The sequence below is a fragment of the Lipotes vexillifer genome, unplaced genomic scaffold, assembly GCF_000442215.2.
Source record: "Lipotes vexillifer unplaced genomic scaffold, Lipotes_vexillifer_v1.1 scaffold395, whole genome shotgun sequence".
NCBI lineage: Eukaryota > Metazoa > Chordata > Mammalia > Artiodactyla > Lipotidae > Lipotes > Lipotes vexillifer.
This window is the reverse complement of record NW_006797390.1, coordinates 596,667-622,269: the sequence shown is the minus strand read 5'-3', so window position 1 is coordinate 622,269 and position 25,603 is coordinate 596,667. Positions and strand designations below refer to the sequence as shown.

At 37.0% G+C, this 25,603-nt stretch overlaps 1 protein-coding gene across 3 annotated transcripts in view; it reads right to left on the bottom strand.

Moving 5' to 3' along the window:
* LRP6 (LDL receptor related protein 6) overlaps nucleotides 1-25,603 on the bottom strand; it is a 156,981-nt gene that overhangs the window by 44,019 nt on the left and 87,359 nt on the right. For all 3 annotated transcript variants that reach the window (XM_007469337.1, XM_007469339.1, XM_007469338.1), the window contains 5 exons: nucleotides 23,170-23,566; nucleotides 21,930-22,101; nucleotides 4,118-4,334; nucleotides 2,727-3,016; nucleotides 1,203-1,429 (listed from right to left, as the gene is read on the bottom strand). In XM_007469337.1, coding sequence (XP_007469399.1) covers nucleotides 1,203-1,429; nucleotides 2,727-3,016; nucleotides 4,118-4,334; nucleotides 21,930-22,101; nucleotides 23,170-23,566 — 1,303 coding nt within the window. The remainder of the gene's footprint in view (nucleotides 1-1,202; nucleotides 1,430-2,726; nucleotides 3,017-4,117; nucleotides 4,335-21,929; nucleotides 22,102-23,169; nucleotides 23,567-25,603) is intronic.

Genomic DNA, 25,603 nt, shown 5'->3' with positions numbered 1-25,603 from the left:
CTGATAGGCACGTGCACACCCTGTTTGCATTTGTACTTGTCAGCTGACAGGCACGTGCATACCCCAAGAGCCCAAGAGAAAACAACTGTGGGAGAAATTTCACAGTTGCCAGCAGCCACATAAACTAGAGTACTTCGTCCCAACTACTAAATATGTCTGTCTGGTAACTAATGTTTAGAATAAAAATCACCATAACCCAATCACGACATGTCAGCACAGAGAGGGTGCTTTCAGTATGACCTTCTTAACTACATGGCTAACAAGCTAACCATGGAACTGACTGATTCAAGGAAACTATTTTTCATTACGGCTATAGTAAATATGTTTGTATGTTCACATTGGTAACGTCTGCTTTTTAAAATGGAGTTATTCTTCAAATTTCAGATTTCTTAGATGCTGGCTTTTTAAAACTTGCTAAATCATGTAAGAAGGATCATCGACCATTGAAAAATATGTCATGTTGTAAAAAAAATAGTTTATTTATCAGAAGGTTCACTGTTTAATATCAAAGTTTCCCCAAGTTTATAATAATAATCAAACTAATTGTCCATTTGTGAATTAACAAACATTCTAGAATGGAGCCTGTAAAATGCAGTTATTTCCTAGCACACATTATTTCAGTGGGTTTACTTTCATAGGTTTGGAATCTGGTGTAACTTGGGAGAGAGTGAAAGCAAATACAGACTTGATGACACCTTTAAAAAGGCTGTCTACTTAGTATATAAGTATGATCGTTAATATGTAATTATTAATCCATTTCACTAATTTTTTTTTTTTTTTTTTTTTGCGGTACGCGGGCCTCTCACTGCTGTGGCCTCTCCCGGTGCGGAGCACAGGCTCCGGACGCGCAGGCTCAGAGGCCATGGCTCACAGGCCCAGCCGCTCCGTGGCATGTGGGATCTTCCCGGACTGGGGCACGAACCTGCGCCCCCTGCATCGGCAGGCGGACTCGCAACCACTGCGCCACCAGGGAAGCCCTCACTAATCTTTTTCACCCAATGTTAATGATGACAAAAGTCAAATTTAGCTAATAATTATTAACTCTAAATCAGTGAAATTTCAACTAATGGTTTTAAGATAAAGCCTGTCTATGGTTGACTTGTCAAATTCCTAATAAGCATTATTTAAGACATCAAGAATATAATCCATAACTTGGCCACGAACAATGCAGTTGCAAAGAATGCATACAAAAAGCTGTTTACCCTTCAGCGGGGTCCAGTGCAAGAGCTCGGGGACTATCTAGGTCTTTCCACACCAAAACTTGTCGGTGCTGCCCGTCCAACTTTGATACCTCAATTCGATTTGTTCCTGTGTCTGCCCAGTACAAGTTCTTCCCAAGCCAGTCTACTGCCATGCCTTCTGGATAATCTAAGCCAAATTCTACCACATGTTCCAGTGCACTGCCATTCATAAAGGCTCTACTGATGGTCTGCAAAAATAAGATTAACAAAAAAGTCACAGGGCATAAGTACAGAACACCATCCAGAAGGAATGTATGGTTTGGTTTTCGTTGGGTGGGAGGATCCAGAAGAGCCAGAGGCATAGTTTCTCAATACAATTCACATATTTTATGAGCAAAGAAAAAAAAATGATGTCAATCTCTAATAAATGCAACTGTGACCTCAAGTTTTATTGCCAATTCAGGGAGAAAGTTTTGAAATTTTTAAGGACCAGAAATTTATTCTAGTAAAACAGTGGAATGACTATTCTTGTAAAATTTATTAGTAATCAAGTGAAAAAGACGTGACCAGAATGTTGTAGACTTTAAACTGGTAGTCAGCTTCCTGAAGGTACTTGAGAGTAGGCCATGTCACTGTGTCAACTGAAGATCTCAACAACCTTATACTGATACCTTATAGAAGTGCATATGACTATTATCATACCATTACCACTGTAGCTTTGAATCCCCTAAAAATTAAAACCGTCATAATTCAACCTATTAATAATAGCTGCTACTTCATGGCAAGTACTATCCTAAGTACTTTGTGTACATATAATTTCTCACTTAATCCTCACAACAGCCCTGCAAGATAGACATTATCGTTATTTTCAAGATGAGGAAACTTACAAGCCCACACAATAAAAGCCAAGATAAAGCATTCATTCACTCATTTAACAGATTTTACTGAACACCATTAGAATCCAACTCTGGCTCTAACATTCCATGATTTTTGCACATGAGACAAAATTTTACACAAGTTATATCTAAAACAAGTCCAAAACAATCTGGAAGAAGGAAAGCTTACTCTCCAGATTTTCTGGTTAGGAGCTCCTCCTTATTGACTCAATGTGCTTTTCAATATTTATTCTAGGGGGGAAAAAAGGTATGCTGTAACTCATAATTGGCATTTTCTACCTCAGTCAGGCGCCCCCAAATTTTTTTAAATAAACTTAGAGTCAAGTCTCTATAAGCCATTTATATGAAGCATACAATTGCTTACTCTCTAACTGAAGAAAATGTCACTCATTATATTCAAACAGAACAGAGTAGAGGAAGATTATGTCTTGCAGATTTAGAACACTCAAGCAGAGTATCTTGCACTAAAACATACTTAATAAAAAATACTGAATGGGCCTTTCCCTCGACTTCCTTTAAAAAGTTAAGTGATTTTGTAGAACTCTGCCTATTAAGTAATGAGGAAAGTTGATAATAGCACGAAGAGTCAGAAATCCTAGACGCTCTCCCTTTTAGCCCCCAGTTTTAATATTCCAGTTCTTTTGCTAACCTTGAGTGATATGTCAGTCCAGTAAATTCGGTTGTCTGTCACATCAAAATCCAAAGCAGAAGCTTCTTTGACACCAGTGAGCGGGATGGCCACGTTATTATTGTTAGTTTCCAAAGAAATTCTCCTGATATCTGCTCTCCGTGAAAACAAAAGGAAAGCCTCTGGGACAATGCAGGTCTTCATGTCACTGATGAGTTCAAAGCCAATGGGGCAGGCACAGCGAAGGCCCTGAGGTCTATAGAGGCAGAGATGGCTACATCCCCCATTCTCCTCAGCGCAGGGGTTGGAACCTAAAATTATAAAAGGGCACAGAAGGACACACACATTGATACAATCAACACATTTTCAATTTAAAATGACTAAGCATTTGTTTCACAAAGACCAAGGATTATATTTGCTCCCAAATCTAGAGTTTCAGTTGTAATCTCATAAACATGCACTATGAGGGTTAATAGGGAATAAAAGGCCAGGCACAGTTGTGCAGGCCTATAGTCCCAGCTACTCGGAAGCAGGATGGCTTGAGCCCAAGAGTTTTGATCGGTAATGCTCTATGCTGATTGGGTATCTGATTAAGCTGGCATCAGTATGGTGACCTCCCAGGAGTGGGGACTACCAGGTTGCCTAAGGAGTGCTGAACTGGCCCAGGTTGAAAACGGAGAAGGTCAAAACTCTTGTGCTGATCAACTGGGAATAGAGGTATGACAAAAATACTTTCCTTTATACCCACAGTAAACTTTAAGTAAACTGCATTATTCATACAGTAGAAATTCTTTTCATGAAGGGGTGTGTGTGTGTGTTAAGTTTAGCCCTTCGATTCAAACTATGTAGGCAGAGTACTAAGCCAACATTTAAAAGGTTATTCCTGTCAATCAATCTGATAACTTAAAAGTTCTCATTTGTTTCCGGATAAACAACTTTAAAGAAAGTTCTCGATTCCAAAATTATTCATGGACCATCTACATGGTGCCCAGCACTAGGTCATCCCCAAATATCACTGAACTTGGTGCTATGCTGAAAATATATTTGGAGGTTTCAGGAACCAAAAGAAGAAAGTGATTTGGAGTATTTTCCCTCGGACATTTATTTAATTTCTCTGGTTCTTACATTTAGGGTTTGACAGTAGGGAGGTGGAAGGAAATGGAATGATAGTCCCTGAGAAAGAAGATAATTGTCTAAAAGCTGTTCACTGACTTCCTTAGCCACTACAAGACACCGTGCGATATGATGTAAAAGGTATCAGACTTTGAGAAAAACGTACTTGTACCACAAAGAATTTATGTATATCCCCTCAAAACATCAACAATCTACACTGCTGACTTTACAAGCTGCTGACTGTCTCTATCTTTTCTCATTCCTGGTTCAATCTCTAAGAGAATTGTGGAATTACTTACCAATGATTCGATGAACATTTGTGGCCTTCAGGCCCATGAGGTCAGGGAGCTGGTCTATGATGATTTCCCGCTCTGCACTTCGTTTGTGTACTCTTTCGATGCTACGCCTCTGCCAGTCAGTCCAGTAAACATAGTCACCCAACAAAGTAAACCCAAATATGTGGGGAATTTTGTCTTCCACTAGCACTCGTCTCCCAGTCCCATCGGTATTCATAACCTTCAAGTTTAAGTTTAAAGAGAAGGAAGAGGAAAAGATGTGTACTTATTCTTCAAATGTATGTAAAAATGACAAAACCAACTATGCCTACATCAAAATCCAAGTGTCATCTTAGTTACTCCTATTACAATGCTTTCACAAAATGACAACATGTTGATTTAATGAGAATGATTTCAAAGACTCAATGTAGGCTCATATTTTACTTCTATTTCTCCAGTCTTTTATTACCCTTCCTTCTAAAAATTCTGGCAACATTAGATTTAGTATGCACCTCCTCTATTAAATGACTGTGTAAAAATTAAAAGTACAATATTATCACCTTAAGTTTGCTTGTACATTTGTTTTCAAATTATAGTGTACCTTTGCATATATTATTTTATTACGTATTGTGTTTTATAACATATTTTATTTTATCCTGAGAGTTTTGCCGGTTTGACATCTAAGGAAACTAAGATTCAAATAAGGTTACACAGCTTGTATACAGAATTGATGTCTTTTTTAGAACTCCTTCTGTTTAGTGTATTTTTTTATTTCATTGATTTTGTTTAAAAAAAAAAAAAAACTCTAGATACTCTCTCTGCAACTAAGTTTCAAGTAACTAGGATGTATCAGCTCTTTCCAACTACCCTATATAGCACAGCGGTCCCCAACCTTTCTGGCACCAGCGACCAGTTTTGTGGAAGACAGTTTTTCCACGGACCGGATGGAGGAGGATGGTTTCAGCATGATTCAAGCACATTACATTTATTGTGCTCTTTATTTCTATTACTATTACATTGTAATATAATATGAAATATATAATGAAATAATTATACAGCTCACCATAATGCAGAATCAGTGGGAGCCCTGAGCTTGTTTTCACTTGCCACTCACTGACAGGGTTTTGATATGAGTCTGCAAGCAATTCATTTGTTATGGTCTCTGTGCAGTCAAACCTCTCTGCTAATGATATTTGCGACCTAGGGCCCTCACATGTGCAGTTCACAGTAGGGTTCGCGCTCCTATGAGAATCTAATGCCACCGCTGATCTGACAGGAGGCGGAGCTCAGGCAGTAATGCGACCAATGGGGAGCAGCTGTAAATACAGATGGAGCTTCGCTTGGTTCACCTCCTACTGTGCAACCCGGTTCCTAACAGACCACGGACCACTACTGGTCCGTGGTCCGGGGTTGGGGACCTCTGCTATAGCAACATTATTAAATTCATTCTGACATTTTCATTGTAAACATCAGCAATTTCCCTAGAAGTGGCAAAGGCATCTTATCTGTCACTGACATTGCAGAAACATGTACTAATCTTCTGTTCTAAAGACAGAGGAAGTATTCTAAAGCAACAATTTCCAAGTCCTCATCTGAGAACATTTCTATCATTTAAAGTGGCCTGTGTACCAGGCAAATCAGCCTTCAGAAATGTTATTCTGTTACTAATAACATGTACATGCCAACACCCACCTAAAAAGAAGTATCAGGCATAATCTTATACAAGTATTAATTTTTTATTCATAAATTATATTCCATGTAAGTCAATACTGTGATGCCTAGATGGAATGACAAGCAAATATCTTTATCTCTCCTCTCTAAAAATTTTAAAACACTTGCTGACCTTCCCCAAACATCCAAACCTTGGAAACAAAATACTTAAAAATTGAGCAAAATCGTGCCATATTCTTGTCTCTTCACTTGCAAATCTCAATAAATATTTGATTTATATCTGATGGAAAAGAGATATTAGTTGGATGTTTATCTGTGCATATTAGATACAAGAGGACTTCTCTTAAGCCAACTGAATAAATCTATATTTAAATATAATGTTTTTTAAAAGTCAAAAACATAGTTAAAAAGAATTAAATACTACTCCAACTTCTAACACTACACACTTTTTAAAGTTAATAATTTCTGCTTGAGACATGAGTTTAGATTTTTTACATTCATATTTTCTTGCAACAGACCATTCCTGGATATATTTTATGATGCCTACGGTTTATCTTAAAATTACTTTGGTGTTTAAGAGTAAAATGACAAAGCAGAGAAAAGGGTTGATAATCTGTTTTCATATATAACTAGGATATAATCTCTAGAATAGCAGGAACCTAATTCATCTATTTATGTCTTTCACAGCTACTATTAAAGAGCCTGGCAGAGAACTCAATAAATATTTGTTAAATAATTTTTTAAGGTGGCGCAGTGGCTAAGAATCCGCCTGCCAGTGCAGGGGACATGGGTTCGAGCCCTGGTCCAGGAAGATCCCACATGCCGCGGAGCAACTAAGCCTGTGAGCCACAACTACTGAGCCTGTGCTCTAGAGACCACAAGCCACAACTACTAAGCCCGTGTGCCTAGAGCCCGTGCTCCGCAAGAAGAGAAGCCACCGCAATGAGAAGCTCGTGCACCGCAACGCAGCGTAGCCCCCGCTCGCCACAACTAGAGAAAGCCCGCGCGCAGCAACGAAGACCCAACGCAGCCAAAAATAAATAAAAAAATAAATTTATTTTTTAAAAAACCTTTAAAAGGAGACAGGTTTCCTAAGACCTACAACAGTCAAGAAACCTTATTAAAAACGGAAATAAAATTTTATATAACAGTTCTTATCCTCAGATCCTAGCTTAGCCATGTGAATGAATGAAAGGTATTCTTGCCCAAATTTTAAATCCATGTGAAAATGCATACTACTGCTTACTTTTAGAGAATGGATACTTTCCTGATCCCTCCTAAAAGCAGAGCTCCAAGAAAGAATTTCTGGCCCCATTTTATTACTGCCTGGAAACTCTGATCAGGGTGAAAATCTTTCCTTTATTAAACGTATTTTAGAATAGTCATCATTTTAGGTGGGAGAAGCTTATTTTAAAACTCTGTCCTTTTGCCTCCACCCTAATATGGAGATTCTCTCTTGACTCTGGTACCTTCCTCTACCCTCCCTGCAAGAATTTCCTCCCAATACTATGTCCTTCCTTCCCAGGATCTCCAATTTCTCCCTCTCCATAAGGTCCTTCTTTTCTGCCTTTAACACAGTTTCCACCATTTTAGAGAGACAGTGTTTAAAAGCTGAATGATTCTGTTTTTGCTGCCATGTTCTCTGAATGATCTGTAGCTGCTGCCTCCACCTCTTACCATTCATTCCCTTACCTCCCTACTACTGGCTGACAATCTGTGACTCAGCTCAAATGACTACTGAAAATGATCAGTGACTACTTTTCTGTTCTTCTCTGCTCTTGTGCTCTTCTGCACAATCTGCTTTCTATCTCTTCATCTCACTGGTTCCTCTTTCCTTTTTCAAACCTGGCTGGATATGTTCCAAGATTTCCTGAGTTGTTCTCTGTCTATAAAACACCTTTCAACAAGCCCATCGAGTCTTAAGGCTTTAATATTACCTTATGCAGAAAAATTACAAATATGTAAAGTTCTAGTCTAAAGTCTCATCAGTTTCTACTGCAATATTTCCCACTGCATCTCCCAGAAAATGTACTGCTACCTCATCTAAAATGTCAGATACTTAACAGGAAACCTATCTTCTCCATTAGGGGGAGGAGTTCATCATCCTATCAGAGAGCATCTAACACAGACTGCTAAACATTCTGTATTACAGAACTCTAAAATAATACTTTCTTACAAGCGTATGGTATAGTAAAACGTGTCTGCTTTTACCTTATTCCTCGTTTCAGTATTAAATCAATTATTATCTTACATTTAATAAATTAATACTAATTTTGCTGATTACTATGCTCCAATATTGGCCTTCCTATTAAAATTTATTTGCTGATCTAAAAGCATACACTAGTTACCTAATACTGAACTTCTTTTTAAAAATAAAATTAAATTTCTACTTCAAAAATATTACAGGATCAACCAACTCTCCTCTTTCAGTTATGTGTCCTGCAACAGTCTTGTTTGTTCATTCTGAGAAATTAACAACTTAAACAAAGAGAGCTGATCAGCTATGAATTTAGATAATGGGCAAAGAATGAAACTGAAAACCACAGTGAGAAAAATAACAAAAAGATAATTCCAAAAGATTCTTCTGGTTTACACAAGTCACCATTTTCTTATTTAGCATTTATTCTTCATTCTTCTGCTCTCTAAAAATCTCTTATGATTAGCAAACAATACTCTGGCAGAATTAGACAGATTTGGATTTTAAATATAAGCTCTATCGCTCACTAGATCCCCTTAAGGAAATTTCTCACATGTAAAATAGGGAGAGAGCACTTACATTACTGAATTATTTAAGAATTAAAGAAAAGAATGTTTACTTATATAGCACAGTATCAGATTAGTAGATGCTCAGTAAATGCTGGTTCTTGCCCTTTATTGTTTTAGTAAAATGCTTTAGTCCCTAAAAGTAAACAGCTATACTTAAATGGCTATATTTAATTAATTTAGTAAAATATAGTGCTTCAAAATAAAAATTAATACATAAATATAAAAGGATATGTGGAAGTAAAAGACCAAACAACCACACAGTTTTAAGCTGAATAAAAACAGCACAGACTTTTCTGTATCCTGGCAACTAGTGGGAAACTGCAGGCCTGCAGCCTTATTCCCATTTCCAACCCCCATTTTTATTGTTTGCTTATGCTACTTAGATGCACAGTAACTAAGACAGTAAACAAAATGGAGCAGTTTGACAATTTGACTGGAATATACTTTCTGAGGTTCTACCAGACCCTCAACTCCACTCCCCACCCCAAATTAAACAACATTAATAAACATATCTACTAAATGTAAATCACATGAAAAGCATGATGAATGCTAAGAAGTTTACAACAGGGCCTGTTCTAGCTAAGCGATTACAATCTGGTTGAGGAAGTAAACTATATTTACATTAAAACCATACACATACACCCTTCTCTGGCGTACAGCTAATCAGGAAAAACTTTAGGAAGGAGCAGGAGTTCAAATCCACCTTCAAGAATTAGAAGAATTTGGACAAATAAGAAGAGAAAATGATTTTTCAGAATAAAAGAAGTAACACACGTTAAGACACAGTCATGGATGTCTTGTTTGACTGACTCTGAAAGAGACGCTTTGAGGTAGAAAGAAGGGACTCAGAGAGACAGCACCCTATAGGAGGTATGAAATTCCAGGTAAGAAAAACTATAGAAAACAAGAAACTTCTGAAAGCACTTTAAGGAGAGTGACATAACAAAGCTGTATTTCAGGAAGACCTCATTTACCTCTATTACTGCGTCCAGATTGTGCTTAAGATAAATATCTTAAATACAGAATTATGGTTAATAAAATATTTTCAATTTCTATGGGATGATAATAGAGGTCCAAAAATCCCCTTTCTGAAAGTCTTTGGGCTAGCTCTATTTTAGAATTTGGACTTCTTTGAAATACCGAAAGGCTAACACAATGCACGTGGTGTATCACCTCTACCTGGGTCCAGGGTAGCACTTCATTGCCAAGCATGATAATATTTTTCCAGCAAGACATATACATACTCCCACAAAGGGGGATAAACAGGGACTACAATTAGTCTTACACTGCTTCAAGTCAGACTCCTTTTTTTTTTTTTTTTAAGTGTTTTTGATGTGGACCATTTTTAAAGTCTTTATTGAATTTGTTACAATACTGCTTCCATTTTGTGTTTTGGTTTTCTTGGGCTCCCCCACCAGGGATGGAACCCGCACCCACTGCCTGGACTGCCAGGGACATCCCTCAAGCCCAGACTCTCTACCAACTGAATTAATAAAAATAACTTTCGGTTTCAAGAGCTTTTTGGATTTCAGAATTGCACATAAAGGACTGTAGGTTAGGAATGCTTTGGTGATCTTCACTCTGGTCCCCTGACAAAACTGGGGCTTGGATCAGTGTTAATGCTGCTCTAAGTGCAAGCAAGGGTCTCAGGAAGAAGAAAAACAAGCAAAGGACATGTTAAAAAGATAAGGTAATTTTTAGCAACATCTGGCAAATCAACAACAAATGATAATGAAGGTCTTAAGAAGATCTTTAGAATAGCACAGAGTCCAAGAACTCAAAAATAGTTCCCTAAAAGCCACAGCTAAGGATTTTGTAGCTTTGCACACTAGAGTATTAGTCCCTTCCAGCTAGCTATTCCTTGTTCTCTCACTTTAAAGGCAAAAACTAAAAGTGTTTTTCTGTGGGGTTTTTTTGGGGGGGTGGGTAGTAGAGTAAATAAAGTGCACACTAAAGCTAGATATAGCACATCTATTTCAAATTAAACAATGTAATTAAGATATGCTAAGATACTTTAAATGTAAGTTTGTAACCATACTGCTTCCCTTAATTCCCTATCTTCCCATTCTTGACCGTTGTAGTAGCTTTTTACAACAGGGTTGGGTCTAGAACAGTGCTGTCCAAAAGAAATACAAGTTACAAAATGTGAGTCATGCGTGTAATTTAAAATTTTCTAGGAGCCAGATTTTTTTAAAAAACAGGTAAAGGTAATTTTAATAATATATTTAATCTATTCACATATATCCAAAATATTTTCTTTCAACATGTAACCACTCTTTAAAAATTTATTAGCGAGATTTTATGTTTTTTCTTACTAGGTCTTCTTAGTATGCATTTTACACTTCAAGCATCTCAGTTCAGAGTAGCCACATTTTAGGTGCTCCATAGCCATATGTGGTTACTGGCTACCCTAGTGGACTGTGCAGGATTAGAATTTCATGGTGGTGACTATACAGCCCACAACAAAATTAATTTACTCCTGTTTTAGATTAGACCTCTGCCCCCTCTCAAACCTGCCACCTTCAGGGTTGCCCTAGACTCATCAGGCTCCGTAAAGCCACAAACAAATGTCTTCCATTTCGTCTTTCCTCCCTCCCCAGCTATGCTATACTTAATTCTAATATGGGTTAAAATTACTTCAAAAAATGATTTCTCATGAAAAGAATAAAACTCTACTTTTTTCATCCTTTATCACATTTGTAAGTTTACATTTCAAAGTACTAGCTGAGATTTGCAAGATTAAGGACAAAGGCCTGATTCTTTCATTTCTTTTAGGTTATATCAAAATAAAAGTATTAAAATCACGTTTATATTAATAAGAGAATCCCTATCTGCCATCTCCTTGGCTCTCCCCTTAAGAGCATTCTAGATTGAAAGATAATGGTTGAAGCCAGGTAGTTCCTGAGTATCTTTACTCTGCTTTACTACATGTCTGAAATTTTCCATAATTAAAAAAAAAAAATGAAGAGAGGAAAGATAAGGGAAAAGTCCAAGGGCATTTGAAGAATAATAATAGTTGTTAATAATAAATGCTGTTATCAATTTGTTGTTCATATGATGTAGGAGGCAATTTATAAGAATCCTCTGAAGAAATTAAGGGATCAAAAACTTAAACAAAATCTGATTGTGAGACTTTACTTCTAAAGAACTACATATTTCCCTTTATACAGAGTCTGATTACTTTCTGAAATGTGTTTCCTTCCATTACTTTTGCAGAGTTGACACTTCTTAGAAAATTGGCTTCTGCCCTAAATGCTTCTCTTTTATCAGCCACACAATCTCTCTCTACTACTGGGCAGAAGCAACACAGAAGAAACAAGAACATGTTGCTTTGTCTCAAAGAAAATTACTGTTACATTTCTCATATCCAAGGAGTAACAGTTTTGGACAGGTTACTAGGTTTGTAAATACAGTTTTAAGCCCCTTTATGTTTAAAATAACAACCCAAATCCTGGTAAAAGCTTGCTTGTACATTCTGAACCCAGAACAAATGCACCATTTTAGGCCAATCCAAAAGATAACCCTTATGCTTTAAAAGCTGAGCCAACACTAATTAAATCTTCTTGAGGGTGTGTTTCACCATAATACCTCAGAGTGGTTTAATTAAACTGAAATTAGGCTTCTGTCACTTCTAAAATCTACCTCCAAATCTGAACCAGAGTCTCCAGTGGTTTCAGCTGCTTCAACCACATTGTGGTATGGATTTAACATTCTGAGACATTTCCAAATATTGCAAACCACACTGAGCATACGGGCTACAACAGGAAACAGATGTGGGTTAACCAGAACATTATCTTCACAGAGAGGAGGTAATGGCAAACCTTCTGCAGACATCACATCCGGTTTTTTTGAGCAGTTTCATCAGCCCATTAAATGCCAAGACAGGATTACCCATGAAATCCTGGAATGTAGCCAGTCTACTACCAAAGTTGCTGCTATGCAAATTCACGTGACTGGACACGTTCAAGGACATGTTCAGGACAACCAGGCACCCATCATAAAATGAACTGGGAATGCTATCAAGTTCCAAAAAAGAAATGCAAATGAACCATTCCTCTTATACTGTTCCAGCCAATATCCAAAACAAGTAGTAAATTAAAAGTTTATATATATATATATATATATATATATATATATATATATATATATATATATATAATGAGAGACAAATAGGTATCGTTGGGGGCTGATTCATATACTTCATAGGTAATAAAGTATAATTTCATAGAAATGGCATTTTTGAAAACTATATCGATGGAAATAACATTTCAGTCATGCAGAATCTCACTGGGGTGAAAAGGAGAGAGAAATGCTTTGCATCCAGTAGGGGAAGCAAAGGGATGCCATGCACCTGTTTAAGAGAGCAGTAACGGCAAATTCAGTGCTGCATTTAAAGCCTTTAACCTACTTCAAGACATATTATGTCTGAGTAAATACAAGTGATTTTTAATATGGAAAGAAAAAGTATCAAACTTGCACTACGTAGTTTCATAATATTTTTTCAAGGAGTCGTGCTTAGATTATTAAACATTTGCAGTTACTATGCTCTTTTACAGACAGAGCTACGAATTGCTATTGTGACCAAAGCATTCTAAAACATGAATTACTCAGGAAAACTATAAAATTGAGAACAGATTTTCAGCTGAAGGTATCACTATGATGAAAACCAACACCACCTTAGTCAATACTCAAATGCTTCATGAGACACTTGTGAGAACCCCACTGTCCTGGAGCCTTTAATAAACCCTAAGGGAAGCACATTACCATATTAACAAGGGAAAAATGCTCCCTTTCCTCTCATTCTTTTCAAGCACAACTAACATATATTTGGAGTCTTGGTAGGAAAAACAAAAAATCAACTCTAACATCTTAGTATTAAGACAAATTACCAAGTACCAATGAGCACGCCTTATGCCCAGATACTGGTTTTTAAATACTATTCTTCATTAAAAAGAACCATGGCTCCTTGGCATGGGAAATAAGAGAAAGCTGTAATATGCTGTTGTTCCAAAAAGTATTTTAAAAATGACAGGGGCTCCTTACAAAATTAAAATTAAATTACCATTTGATTCAGCAATCCTACTTCTGGTACATACCCAAAAGAACTGAAAACAGGATCCCAAAAAGATATCTGCACACTCATGTTCACTGCAGCAGTATTCACAATAGCCAAGAGGTAGAACCAACTTAAATGTCCATCAACAGATGAATGGATAGAGAAAATACGGTATATACATACAATGGAATATTATTCAGCCTTAAAGAAGACGGGAATCCTGTCACAGACCACAACTGGGATGAACCCTGAGGACATATGCTAAATGAAATAAAGCCAGTCACAAAAAGATAATACTGCATGGTTCCACTTATAAGAGGTATCTAAAGTAATCAAACTCTTAGAAACAGAAAGTAAAACGGCAGTTGCCAGGGGCTGGTGGGGAAGCAGTTGTTCAAAAGGAATGGAGATTCAATTCTGCAAGATGAAAAAGTTCTACAGATCTTGCAGAACAATGTGCATATAATTAGCACCACTGTACACTTAAAAATGGTTAAGATGGTAGGTTTTATGTTATGTGTTTTTCACCACAATTAAAAAAAAAAAAAGATGGAGGCATATCAAAAGGACACAGAATCACCTTGAAGGTGCTCCTAATGCCAATTCTGGAACAATTTTTGCAACGATATAATGATGATAATGAAATATACCCTGTAGAATAAACTGAACATCCATGGGCTCATATATATACATATATATGTACATACATATATATATGAATAATTGAATAAATAGGAAAGGGGACACCTCTTCCTTATGGGAGAATTCCAATTAATATAACAGGAATAATGGAAATGGTATCAGTGTTAATTTCCTGGTGTTGATCACTATTCTATGAGTATGTAAAATGAACCTGGGTGAAAGTTTTATTACTCTTGCAAATTTTTTGTTGAAGTCTGAAATTATTTCAAAACGAACAGTCTAAAAAAGAGGCAGTAGAACTCCACACAAAAAGTACTGTATTAGGAATCAGGAAACTTGAATTCCATTGTTTTCTTCATAAATAGCAAGTTCTATGACCTTTGACAAATTAAAGAAACTAACTAATCAAAAAGCAACAAACACTGCTGAATTCTGGGATGAGAAACCTGGGATAGAAAGAACAAATGTTTGTGTAAGTATATGACACTATCTAGAAATCATCTGATAATGTCTAAACCGTCTGAACATGGCTTTTTTCCCAAAGACAACAACACTTTGAAAACCCATGAAACTCTGTTTGCTTACTATTTATAGACTAATGAAATCTACTGTGGCAGAGAAGGGTTTGGGATTTTTTTCCCCATATTTTAAGAATAACACTGTAACTAAAACACAATAGTAGTGTTATAAATCTCAACCAGACATAAAGACCAAGTCATAAATCAATCTAAAATCAAAAATAAATGAACATTTAACGTTTTAAATGTCTAAAGCTAAGTGAAAGAAGCCATACTTATAAGGCAACATACTGTATGATTCCATTTATGCAAATCTAGGTGCAGAGGTTGCCGGAGAGTGGGTGTGGGGAGTTGAAAATAAAGGGGCAGCACAAGGCAGTTTTTGTGATTGATGGAAATGTTCTGTATCTTAATTGTGGTGATGGCTACATGACTCTATGCACTTATTAAAACCTATGGAACTGTAAAAAAATCAACAACAAAAACAAAAAACTGAACAGGGTCTATTTATTAATAGCATAAAGCCTCTAATTTCAGTCCTACTTACAAGTTCTACAAGCCTGACAGATCTCAGAAGCTCAAAATTATAAATGAAATAACAAAATACTAATCTATTGAAAATCTCAGCACTATAAAAGGGATTCTAACTCCTTCCCTCAGATTATTATTTCAGATCAAATCTACCAAAAAAACAAATCATAGTACAATGAATGAAGAGTTTAGGAAATCTATGAAGAGTTCAACAAAAAAATTACAGGGCCTGCATTATAACATTCTCAACATTTTAAAATTGTAAGCTACACTTAAAGTGGAAAAAAAATGAAGGAGAATCCTTTGCTCGTTATGGATAACTTCAGCAATGACTATTACACAGAATCCTTAAATAGCTGGTGATAAATTAAGTTGAAACAAGAAGTTAAAATACTTGTTATTGTTAACATTGCTCTATGTTATGCAAATTCCCTCCCAAGAAGTCCGAAAACTGTGGTCCTTGCCGTTATATTACTTTTTACCCTTTCCAAACCTTCTAAAAACAGTAAAAATAAAATCTCTATGACCCCTTTAAAAGTATAATAGTTTCCCAGCTATACGGAAATAACCTCCTGAAAAATAATGTTTTACATGAACTCCATTAACATTTACATGTTTGGCAAGCTTCCAACAACAGCTTTAAACATTTATTTAAAGCCACCATGCATATTAATAATGGAGTAGCCTGCATACAGGTCAACGCAAAATCTAAATGAATAGCTTACCGGAAGTCACTAAAACTGAGTTACTAAAGATATTGAACCCCCAACAGGCAAGTTTTCTTTAGGTGATAGGAATTAAAGGCACAGTAAATAAGGAAAAATTTAAAGAAAAAAAGAAAACAGTCACATCATCTTCAATATAGATTCCCTTTTAGCAACTCTCCCAAGCAAAGTGTTTTATTTGTTCTTAACCTATGACATGCAGTTAATATAAAAAACATCAGAAAATGTTATAACTGGAAAGAACCTAAAGATCACCTGGTTCAAATGACCTCATTGGCCAAAATACAAAGACCGGAGATTATGTGAATTATCTAAAGTCACCGAGTTAAATGGCAAAATCAAACAAGAACTAGATCAGGGTCCAATATTATAAAATGTTTCAACAAAACATCTAGAGATTACCTCGATAAAAACTAAACACTAGGGCTTCCCTGCTGGCGCAGTGGTTGAAAGTCCGCCTGCTGATGCAGGGGACACGGGTTCGTGCCCTGGTATGGGACGATCCCACATGCCATGGAGTGGCTAGGCCCTTGAGCCATGGCCGCTGAGCCTGCGTGTCTGGAGCCTGTGCTCCGCAATGGGAGAGGCCACAACAGTGAGAGACCCGCGTACTGCAAAAAAGAACAAAAACAAAAACAACAACAACAACAAAAAAAACACTGTTATAAACTGTAAAGAGGATGACCTCTCTTCTCAAGAAAGTAGGACACTGAAATCAGGACTCTTACTTCAGGGGTACAAAAACCAAAGGAATAAAAAAGGTACTTCTAAAATAATGACTGTAACTAAAAACAGCTCCCCACATATTAAATGGTTTTATACTAAAACATGAGGCGAAAAAGTAAAATAGCAGAACATTTAAAAAATAATCCAAGTGCAAGTTCAAACTTGGTCACTAAAGTGCTTTCTAAGTACCAAATGAACAGATTATCCTAATTTACATAGATAAAATTATACTAACTCCAAAGTGAGGCAACTGCATCTTGTTTGGTGAGGCTCCAGGGTTTGTTGTGCCAGTTCAGGAAAATATGATTACACCTAACATCAAGCAAGTTTCTCTCACTATAAATATGTGCAATAATATTTTTAGAGCCAGACGAAGTAGAGTAGATAATGAGATGACAGAGCATATTATACAACTGGACGATACACGACTCTGGCTGCTATAGATGATAACAAGCTAAATAATGTTGTTAGAATTGTACATCAACAGGTAACCTTCAAATAGGAGTTCAAAGATAGATATAATCATAAGATACACCCCAATCAGAAACAAGATGATAGCCCATGTTTACAACTCAGTGAATACAGTCTCCAAATCCAGGTATTCTGTTGAGCTGAGGAATCTAATAATGGAATTTAGCAAAATCATTCTTCCATTATTATATGTCAAGAAGATGTGGGGAAAAATATATATTCATATATATACATACATATAGTGTGGTAAAGTAGTAGGAATGGGCAAATATTCAGGTATTTAAGTTATCCTGAACATTTCTCTAAAACTAAAAGTAAAACCAATTTTAAGGAACACTTATAAACTGGCAAAGATTCAAAAGAAAGAAGTTGTTGGTACTTGTCATACACTCAGGAGAGCTTTATCTCAACAACAGATGATTATTATAATTTCTTAAGGAGGAATTAATCTTAGAAAAAACAATAAGAAAAACCATCATAAATGGGTCCTTGTGTGTTTTAACAGACTTTCACAATACACAGGCTAAAGACACCAAAGAAATTACTTAAAAAAAAATCTGAATACTTGGGAAACAAATTTCTTTATAAGAGTACTAAACAGAGGAAGTTGTCATGAGAGGAAAATACAGCCCTGCATAATAATCTCTGTTTCTGTTTCCCAACAAAATTGTGCCAGGTATAATTAGATTTGGACAAAACTACCTATGGACACTGTTCTCTAAAATAGGGAAATTTACAATAAAAGAGATGTGAAATAATTCTACATGTCCTTGAAGTAAACAAGAAAAATCTCTCTTCACCTACAACCACTAGGTGTTGCTGCATTTGCCAGCACAAGCTCAGAAATGAAAAGGGGAAAAAAATGAATAAAAAGTATATAATGAGAAAGTAAACTGTGAGAAAATTTCAGCTATGACAATATTATTTTCAATAAAACCAGTGACTGAAAACGCATTAACTGAAAATGTTTTAAACTTATAAATGGTCTATGATATGTCTTCACTATTGGTAAGCAGTACTGCAGGCCCTCAGTACAACCAATGTTTCTGGCAGTTAAAACGGACCAAGAAAAATGAGAATAGTGTTAAGACACAATGTGCTTCTGCCTACTGCAGGGTCTTATAAAGTTGAAATAAAGGCTTGTTTGATGTTCCCCAACCAGAAAAAAGAAAATGATCCTTTCTGCTAATGTTTTAGTATTTATTATCAGGAAGCCCCAGAACACTATAGTAACACTTGGGTGGGGAGTAGAGGGGACCCCAGGGCAGACAAGTAAACTAGAAGCGTGTATGTAAAAGATGATAAAATGATTTCAGCATAATGAAGAAACGTAAACAAGTACCAGGAAGTACCTTTTAAATAACACCTAAAGTGGTCACTATCAGTTGAAAAGTACGGAAATCAGACACATCCTCACAAACACATTCTTATATTAAAGCACCAGCCAATACGATGACTGTCTTTTTTAAAAAAAAATGTGACAGGGCTTCCCTGGTGGCGCAGTGGTTGGGAGTCTGCCTGCCAATGCAGGGATCACGGGTTCGAGCCCTGGTCTGGGAGGATCCCACATGCCGCGGAGCAACTAAGCCCGTGCACCACAACTACTGAGCCTGTGCTCTAGAGCCTGTGAGCCACAACTACTGAAGCCCACGCGCCTAGAGCCCGTACTCCACAGCGGGAGAGGCCACCACAATGAGAAGCCCGCGCAACTCAACCAAGAGTAGACCCTGCTCAGCGCAACTGGAGAAGGCCCGCGCACAGCAACGAAGACCCAATGGAACCAAAAAATAAACAAATTAATTAATTAAATAAATCTATTAAAAAAAATGTGACATCATCAGCAATTCCCTATGTACCATCCCTCTCTGCGGAACTGGTTATAGACCTCAGGTAAACCTATTTAATCCTTCTTGCAACTCTGTACAACGTAAGTCGAGTCTGAAACCCAGAGCTCCCATTAATTTTCTCTGGTTTCCCTAATCCTCAGACCCAGCTCCCCAACATCCAGCATCTGGTTACATCACCACTTACCAAAAAAAGTGAGTGAGAACCTGATCTAAGGAATCTCCACTGAGGGAGCAGAGAGCATAAGCGAATGAACATTTTAAGCTCTTCCCGTAAGATCCACTCAAAACACAAGAGTTTACTATGCCTTACACTGCTACATAATTTATCAAATACCTATCTTTTCTTCCCAAATGTACTGGAAACATATATCCCAAGTAAACGCTAAGTCTTCCAGAAGAGAATAAGGCCACTACAGCCATAATTTAATATTTTCTTATAGTCCCAGGAAAAAGTAACTTTCATTCTTGGGCATGACAAAAGCAAGGAAGCTTTCTTAAGAGAAGGGGAGTAGCAAGGAGCATGTGACCTAGACTAGGGTCAGATCAGCACCTAGAATCAGCTGATACATAACAAGAGGCTAGCAAGTAATCCTAGAAAAAGAAGCATTTTTAAAATTCTGTGTCTTCCCAAAAGTTTTAGTCGACCTACTACTGAGTAAAGCAAAATGAAACAGCTGGTGGTTACAGTTGCTCCTATAATCACTACTAGTCTCAGAGAGGGAAACTAACAGTTTTTCTCCCTCAGTTATGCAGCATGAAGAGCTGTGCTCTTTCCTTAGTTCGCCATATACCAGCAATTTTACATATCATTGTAAATTTGAGGGTAACAGATAACAACATTTGCTCTCTTTATTTCCCAGATGTGTCTGTAAAAAGAATTTTTTTTAACATTGTAATTGTAATTAAAATTACAAAAGCACTGAATGTTCAATTAGGGAAACTTCATCAGAATCTCTGGGGAAAGAATGAGGGGAGGTCATTGTGTGTATAATTTGGTGGAAGTAGATATAACACTAACCTCAAATAATCTGTCAAAAGGGGGACAAACAACAAATAGCAGCTGTGTTCCAGTAAACCTGGAAGAAGAGAAATAGATCTGAAAGGTAAGTTTAAGGATGCTGGTACAAGTCAAGGAGGAAGAAAATAAGAAGTGAGAAAGCAAATGACACCACTAATATACACATACACAGCTCAAAAGGCCAGAACTAATACTAATTTTAAGACCTACTGCACTTCCTGCAAACTAAGAAAATAAATCCTGTAAAATGAATATTATATATTGTTATATAATGTGTATTCATTTTTATTCTTAAACACTATCATTCAGAACCTCCATAAATTCCCATTTCTTTACCTGAATCCCTCCTGAACTATCTGTGATTTTGAATGAATTTCTATATCTAAAGTGCTAAAAGTGATCTGCAGTAGGGAAAATAAGACTTGAAAAATTCCTAGAAAGAAACAAATGTTTTATTTACAATCTAATCAGTCAGTCATAGTAAAGCTAAGAAAGATCAAATACAGAATTTTTTAAATCCCTATAAAATAATAAATCACGTGTTCTTCTGTGATGTAAATTATGTGCTCTTTCCTTATGTGCAGACATTCCTCTGGGACACATGGACTTAAACTATTTTTCTAAGAGTAGTATACCTATACACTCATGTATAGTCCACAGCTGATCAACAAACAATACACATTTGTGAACTGGATGGGAATGTTGTGAGATTTGTACTCAAGCCTACCCAAGTGAAGCTAATAGCCTGTCTGAAAAGTGAACTCATAACCTTTGTCTCATTAGCACTGCACTCCAGCTGCTAGATTCAAACCTAACTTGGATTTAAAGGGGGTGGGGGCAGTGAAACACTAACAACAGGGAGAAAATTTATACAGTCAAGTCTATGCATAATTTTCTATTAATGGAAACCAGCTGCAAGAGTTGAAGATGGTTTTCAGTATTTAAGCCTGGTGGAATACTAATGGGTTTTTTCTATTCCAAGATTCCATTCTTAAAGGAAGGCCCTTTAACTCATTATTCCCTCAGAGTCCCTGACATTCCTAAGAATCACCTTTCTAAAGTAACTGCTCTAGAGCCCAAATTATCTATCTATTGCGAGATGTGTGCTGTGCCTTTGAAGAGCCATTCAAAGCTATTCCTTACATGAGAAGTCATGTGTTTTCCAAAGAAATATTGTGATCAAAACTCCGTTTTAAGTATGTGATTCACAAGACCTCTAGCAATTCAAAGTTGTAAAGTCAGACTTCACAATCAATTATCAAGGATATATGCTCTTCACAAAACAATGTGATAAAATATTCACATACGGTGGTTGTTTCCACCGTAATTCTATTCTGATTGCCCTTAGTTCTGTCATTTGGAAAATATTTCCCCAAAGCTTTGGCTAATTAATTTTTCTCCCACACAGCTCATAAATCAATTTAAAAACCATTTGCATGTAACCATCTTAATAGTTAATATATGCCACCACCTGCCCCAACACCATCACCAACAGAAAGTACGTATGCATGTATGGGCTTTGTTTTCCTGACAATGACTATCAGCTCTTTCAGTCTAGAGCTTATGTAATATTTGGTTTGTGCAAACTGCCCCTAGGAAATTCAGGCAGTGGTTTTACCCATAATGAGAAAAATCATTCACATAAGCTTTTAAGACTAGAGATACATGAATACCCATTTCTCATGCCAGTGTAACTCAGAAATCTTATGGTTAGATGGAAGAAAATATGCAATCCCTAGAATCCTAAAGGTTGAATAAAATACCTCCGGCACCCCAGTGAAGATGCAAGAATATCTGCATCAAATTACCATTAATTCAAAAACCATTATAAAACTGGTTTCAAAATGAAAAAGCAAGAAACAAACCTCAATTTTGTCTGTTTTGGCATCTCCCCAGTATATTTTGCCTTCATCATAATCCAAGGCTAAACCATTTGGCCAACCAAGAGAAGTGTTAACCAACACTACTCGATCAGAACCATCCAGAGCTGCTCGCTCAATTTTCGGGATTTCTCCCCAGTCAGTCCAATACATGTACCTATAGAAGTACACAGAATATGAGCTAAAAACAGATAATAAACCGTAACTTTCAGATATCCTAAAGGTGAGATCCACCCCTCTTTCACACTGATCACCCGTTAACACCACAGAAGGAAAAAAAAAACATAAGACAAACATACAAAGAGTATGTTTAAGACATTTATAACAGCAGTGTGTAAGCTTGTAGAAAATTTTCAGAATGAAACAGTGTTTTCTAGAACTGATAATGCCTCCCAATAATGATATTCTATTTTCAGTTGTTTTTTTCAAAATATTTTGTGCTCCTTGCCAGGAACAGTCCTCTCTTTCTTGCTGGCTTGTCATCTCTGACACAAAAAGGTTAAACCAGTAGTAATATTCAGATGGCAAACTGATTTCCCCAAATAACTAACTCCTCCTGTAGCACTAAGTGATTCTTGAGGCTCCTGAGAATTTAAGGGGCTCAAAGGCATTGGTATGCACTGAGGTGTAATAATTTGTCATTATGTTCACCCTCAGGATGAATCTCATAGTAACAAACAACACTGGTGAGTATGTAGAAAGCTGTGTTTCCCTGGACCATCGTCAGGGTGTTATAGCCAAAAAAAAAAAAAAAGACTAGGCATAAAGCTACATGGCCTGACCAAGTTTTGGAAATCAAATCATTTATGTTTGGGGACATACAAAAAGTAAGATATATTCTTTACCAAGTCGTTCTGGAAGTACTGAAAATGAGATGAAATTAAATTTTCTAGGGGGGGCGGGGAGAAAGAGCTCTGAAAACAACTTCTTTCCACAATTTTCATGGTCATGATGCAACCTCGGCAAAATCTACAGCCAACACCCAAATTCAGCAAGCATGGACTTAATTTAGAAAGAAAAAGTATTCAAAACATTCAAGGAAAAAAACTAGCAATTCTTTAACTTGAGATTTTATTCCAATCACTATATTCTAAAGATGGACAGTCATTAAAGAGCTATTTATTGGAAACCAACATATACTTCACATTGTTTTTCTCAATGTTTCTAGGAACCTGTAAAAAAACAGAAACACCTGGCAAAATTTTCTATCAGCAGAGCCTCTTACCCAACCATGGGATCTAAAACAATAGCCCGGGGTTCCTCTAAGTCCTCTGAAATCAGGATCTTCCTCATGGTCCCGTTGAGTCTTGTCACTTCTATCCGATCAGTGCCAGTGTCTGTCCAATAAAGATTTCGGGCAACCCAATCAACAGCAATACCATCAGGATGGGCGATTTGAGCAGTGACCACAAACTGACTGCCAGATCCATCTATGAATGAGCGGCGTATGGCCCTCACTTCATCATCAGTCCAGTAGATATAGCCTTCCACAGGATCATAATCTATGGCAATGGCATGACGGATGTCTTCCAACTGTAGAACAATGTCTGTGAAATCTGGTGTATCCAAAGAAATTCGTCTCAAATCTGTCCTTCGGGCTAAAAGCAGTAATTCAGTGGCACCTAGAACAACAAAGTGAAAAAAATGAAGAAAAAACTTGAAACCCACAGGCAAAATTTAGTTACTCTAAATAAAGAATGCAGAACTTCAGTAATTGAAAAGTAATGAGTATAAAAGGATACTAAGGGGCTTCCCTGGCGGCGCAGTGGTTGAGAGTCTGCCTGTCGATGCAGGGGACACGGGTTCGTGTCCCGGTCCGGGAAGATCCCACATGCCGCGGAGCGGCTGCGCCCGTGAGCCATGGCCGCTGAGCCTGCGCGTCTGGAGCCTGTGCTCCGCGACGGGAGAGGCCACAACAGTGAGAGGCCCGCGTACCACAAAAAAAAAAAAAAGGATACTAGGGTCTATTTAGGATGGAAATGGAAAGTAATGCAGTAAAACAGGAGTAGCTTGACTATGAGGTCAAGCTCTATAATGGCTGAATTCTCCAAATCAAGTTTTGATTCTCTCTCTGGCTTCACTCATTATATAGCCCCTGGAATTAATAACATTTATTTAAAGGTATAATGAATAGCAACTAAGTAATGACTAAGAAGCTAAGTAGCTGAATATCAGAGGAAGGAAGTATAGGTCCTTTGTTCAAGAAGGATGTTTAAAAAGGTAAAGGAATCTAGGACAAGGATCTTTTGTGATTAATGAGAATGTTCTAAAATTGGATGTACCGTGATGGTTGTAACTCTGTAAATTTACTAAAAATCACCGAATTGTACATTTGAAATGGTTGAATTTTATAGGTAAACTACATCTTGGTAAAGCAGTTGTAACAAAAAGAACTACAGGGCAATGCCTGACAGAATTAAGGACAAAGGAACCTATGGAGGAGGAAACAGCAGCAGAAGAGAGAGGGAATCAGATAAATATGACACACTGGGTAAGGGTTAGAGTTGTTCATCTGACAGAACTGTATTCAAGCACAGTTACACAAATTCGGGCAAAACACCTAATCTCTCTAAGCCTGGTTTCTATAGGGTTGCTGTGAGACTTTAAGGAGATAAATGTAAAACTCAGAAATGTACCAAACATGTAAGTATTCAATAAATACTAGCTAATATATTATTATTATTACCATTAGAAAGTAAACTTTCAAATTTTTATTTCATTGACTTTTAAATCAGATTTATTTATGAAATGCTTTTAACCCAAAACAGTATTCAATAAAAACACTGTTGTGAATGAGAATATTAATCTTTTTGTTTGCTTTGATTTTAAATACTCAAGTCAACCACTAGCAAAAAACCATGTAACTTTATATAAAAGCTAATAAAAGATAGTAAACAGGGCTTCCCTGGTGGCACAGTGGTTGAGGGCCCGCCTGCCGATGCAGGGGACATGGGCTCGTGCCCTGGTTCGGGGAAGATCCCACATGCTGCGGAGCGGCTGGGCCCGTGAGCCATGGCCATTGAGCCTGCGCGTCCGGAGCCTGTGCTCCGCAACGGGAGAGGCCACAACGGTGAGAGGCCTGTGTACCGCAAAAAACCCAAAATAAACAAAAAATCAAAAAAACAAAAAAACATAGTAAGCAGGTTGACATGTCAAAGAGCGAAAAAAGATTCCCAACCAAAGAAATGAGTCCGAAAGAAAATACTGACATTAAACTTCAAGCATTAATCTGGAATTACAGTAGAAAACACTGAGAGGAGGAGCGAAGAAGCTCTCAGCATCAGCTTTTTGACTCATGGATTAATTATAAATGAACTCTGTCTTGGAGAGAATACCGCCCTAAATGCCACAGCAGGCACCAAGGAGTAACTTTATACAATTCACTGACTCTGCTAACTACCAAAAGAAGCCAGCCCTAAACTCTGCAAAGAAAGAAGTCATAGAAAGTGAAGCTGTCAATTTGGCAAGGTGATCAAAACAGAATAGCTAACTTAAGGCTATTACATGCCAAATGTATATCTGAAATTCAAAATAGTAGTTAAACTCCTACATCTGCACTGCTATAGGGTGTAAACAGACCACTACTGCTAAAATAAATCCTCTGTTTTAAAGTCAGGCTACATTTTTAAACAAAAAGGCAACATTACAAAAACCTTTTG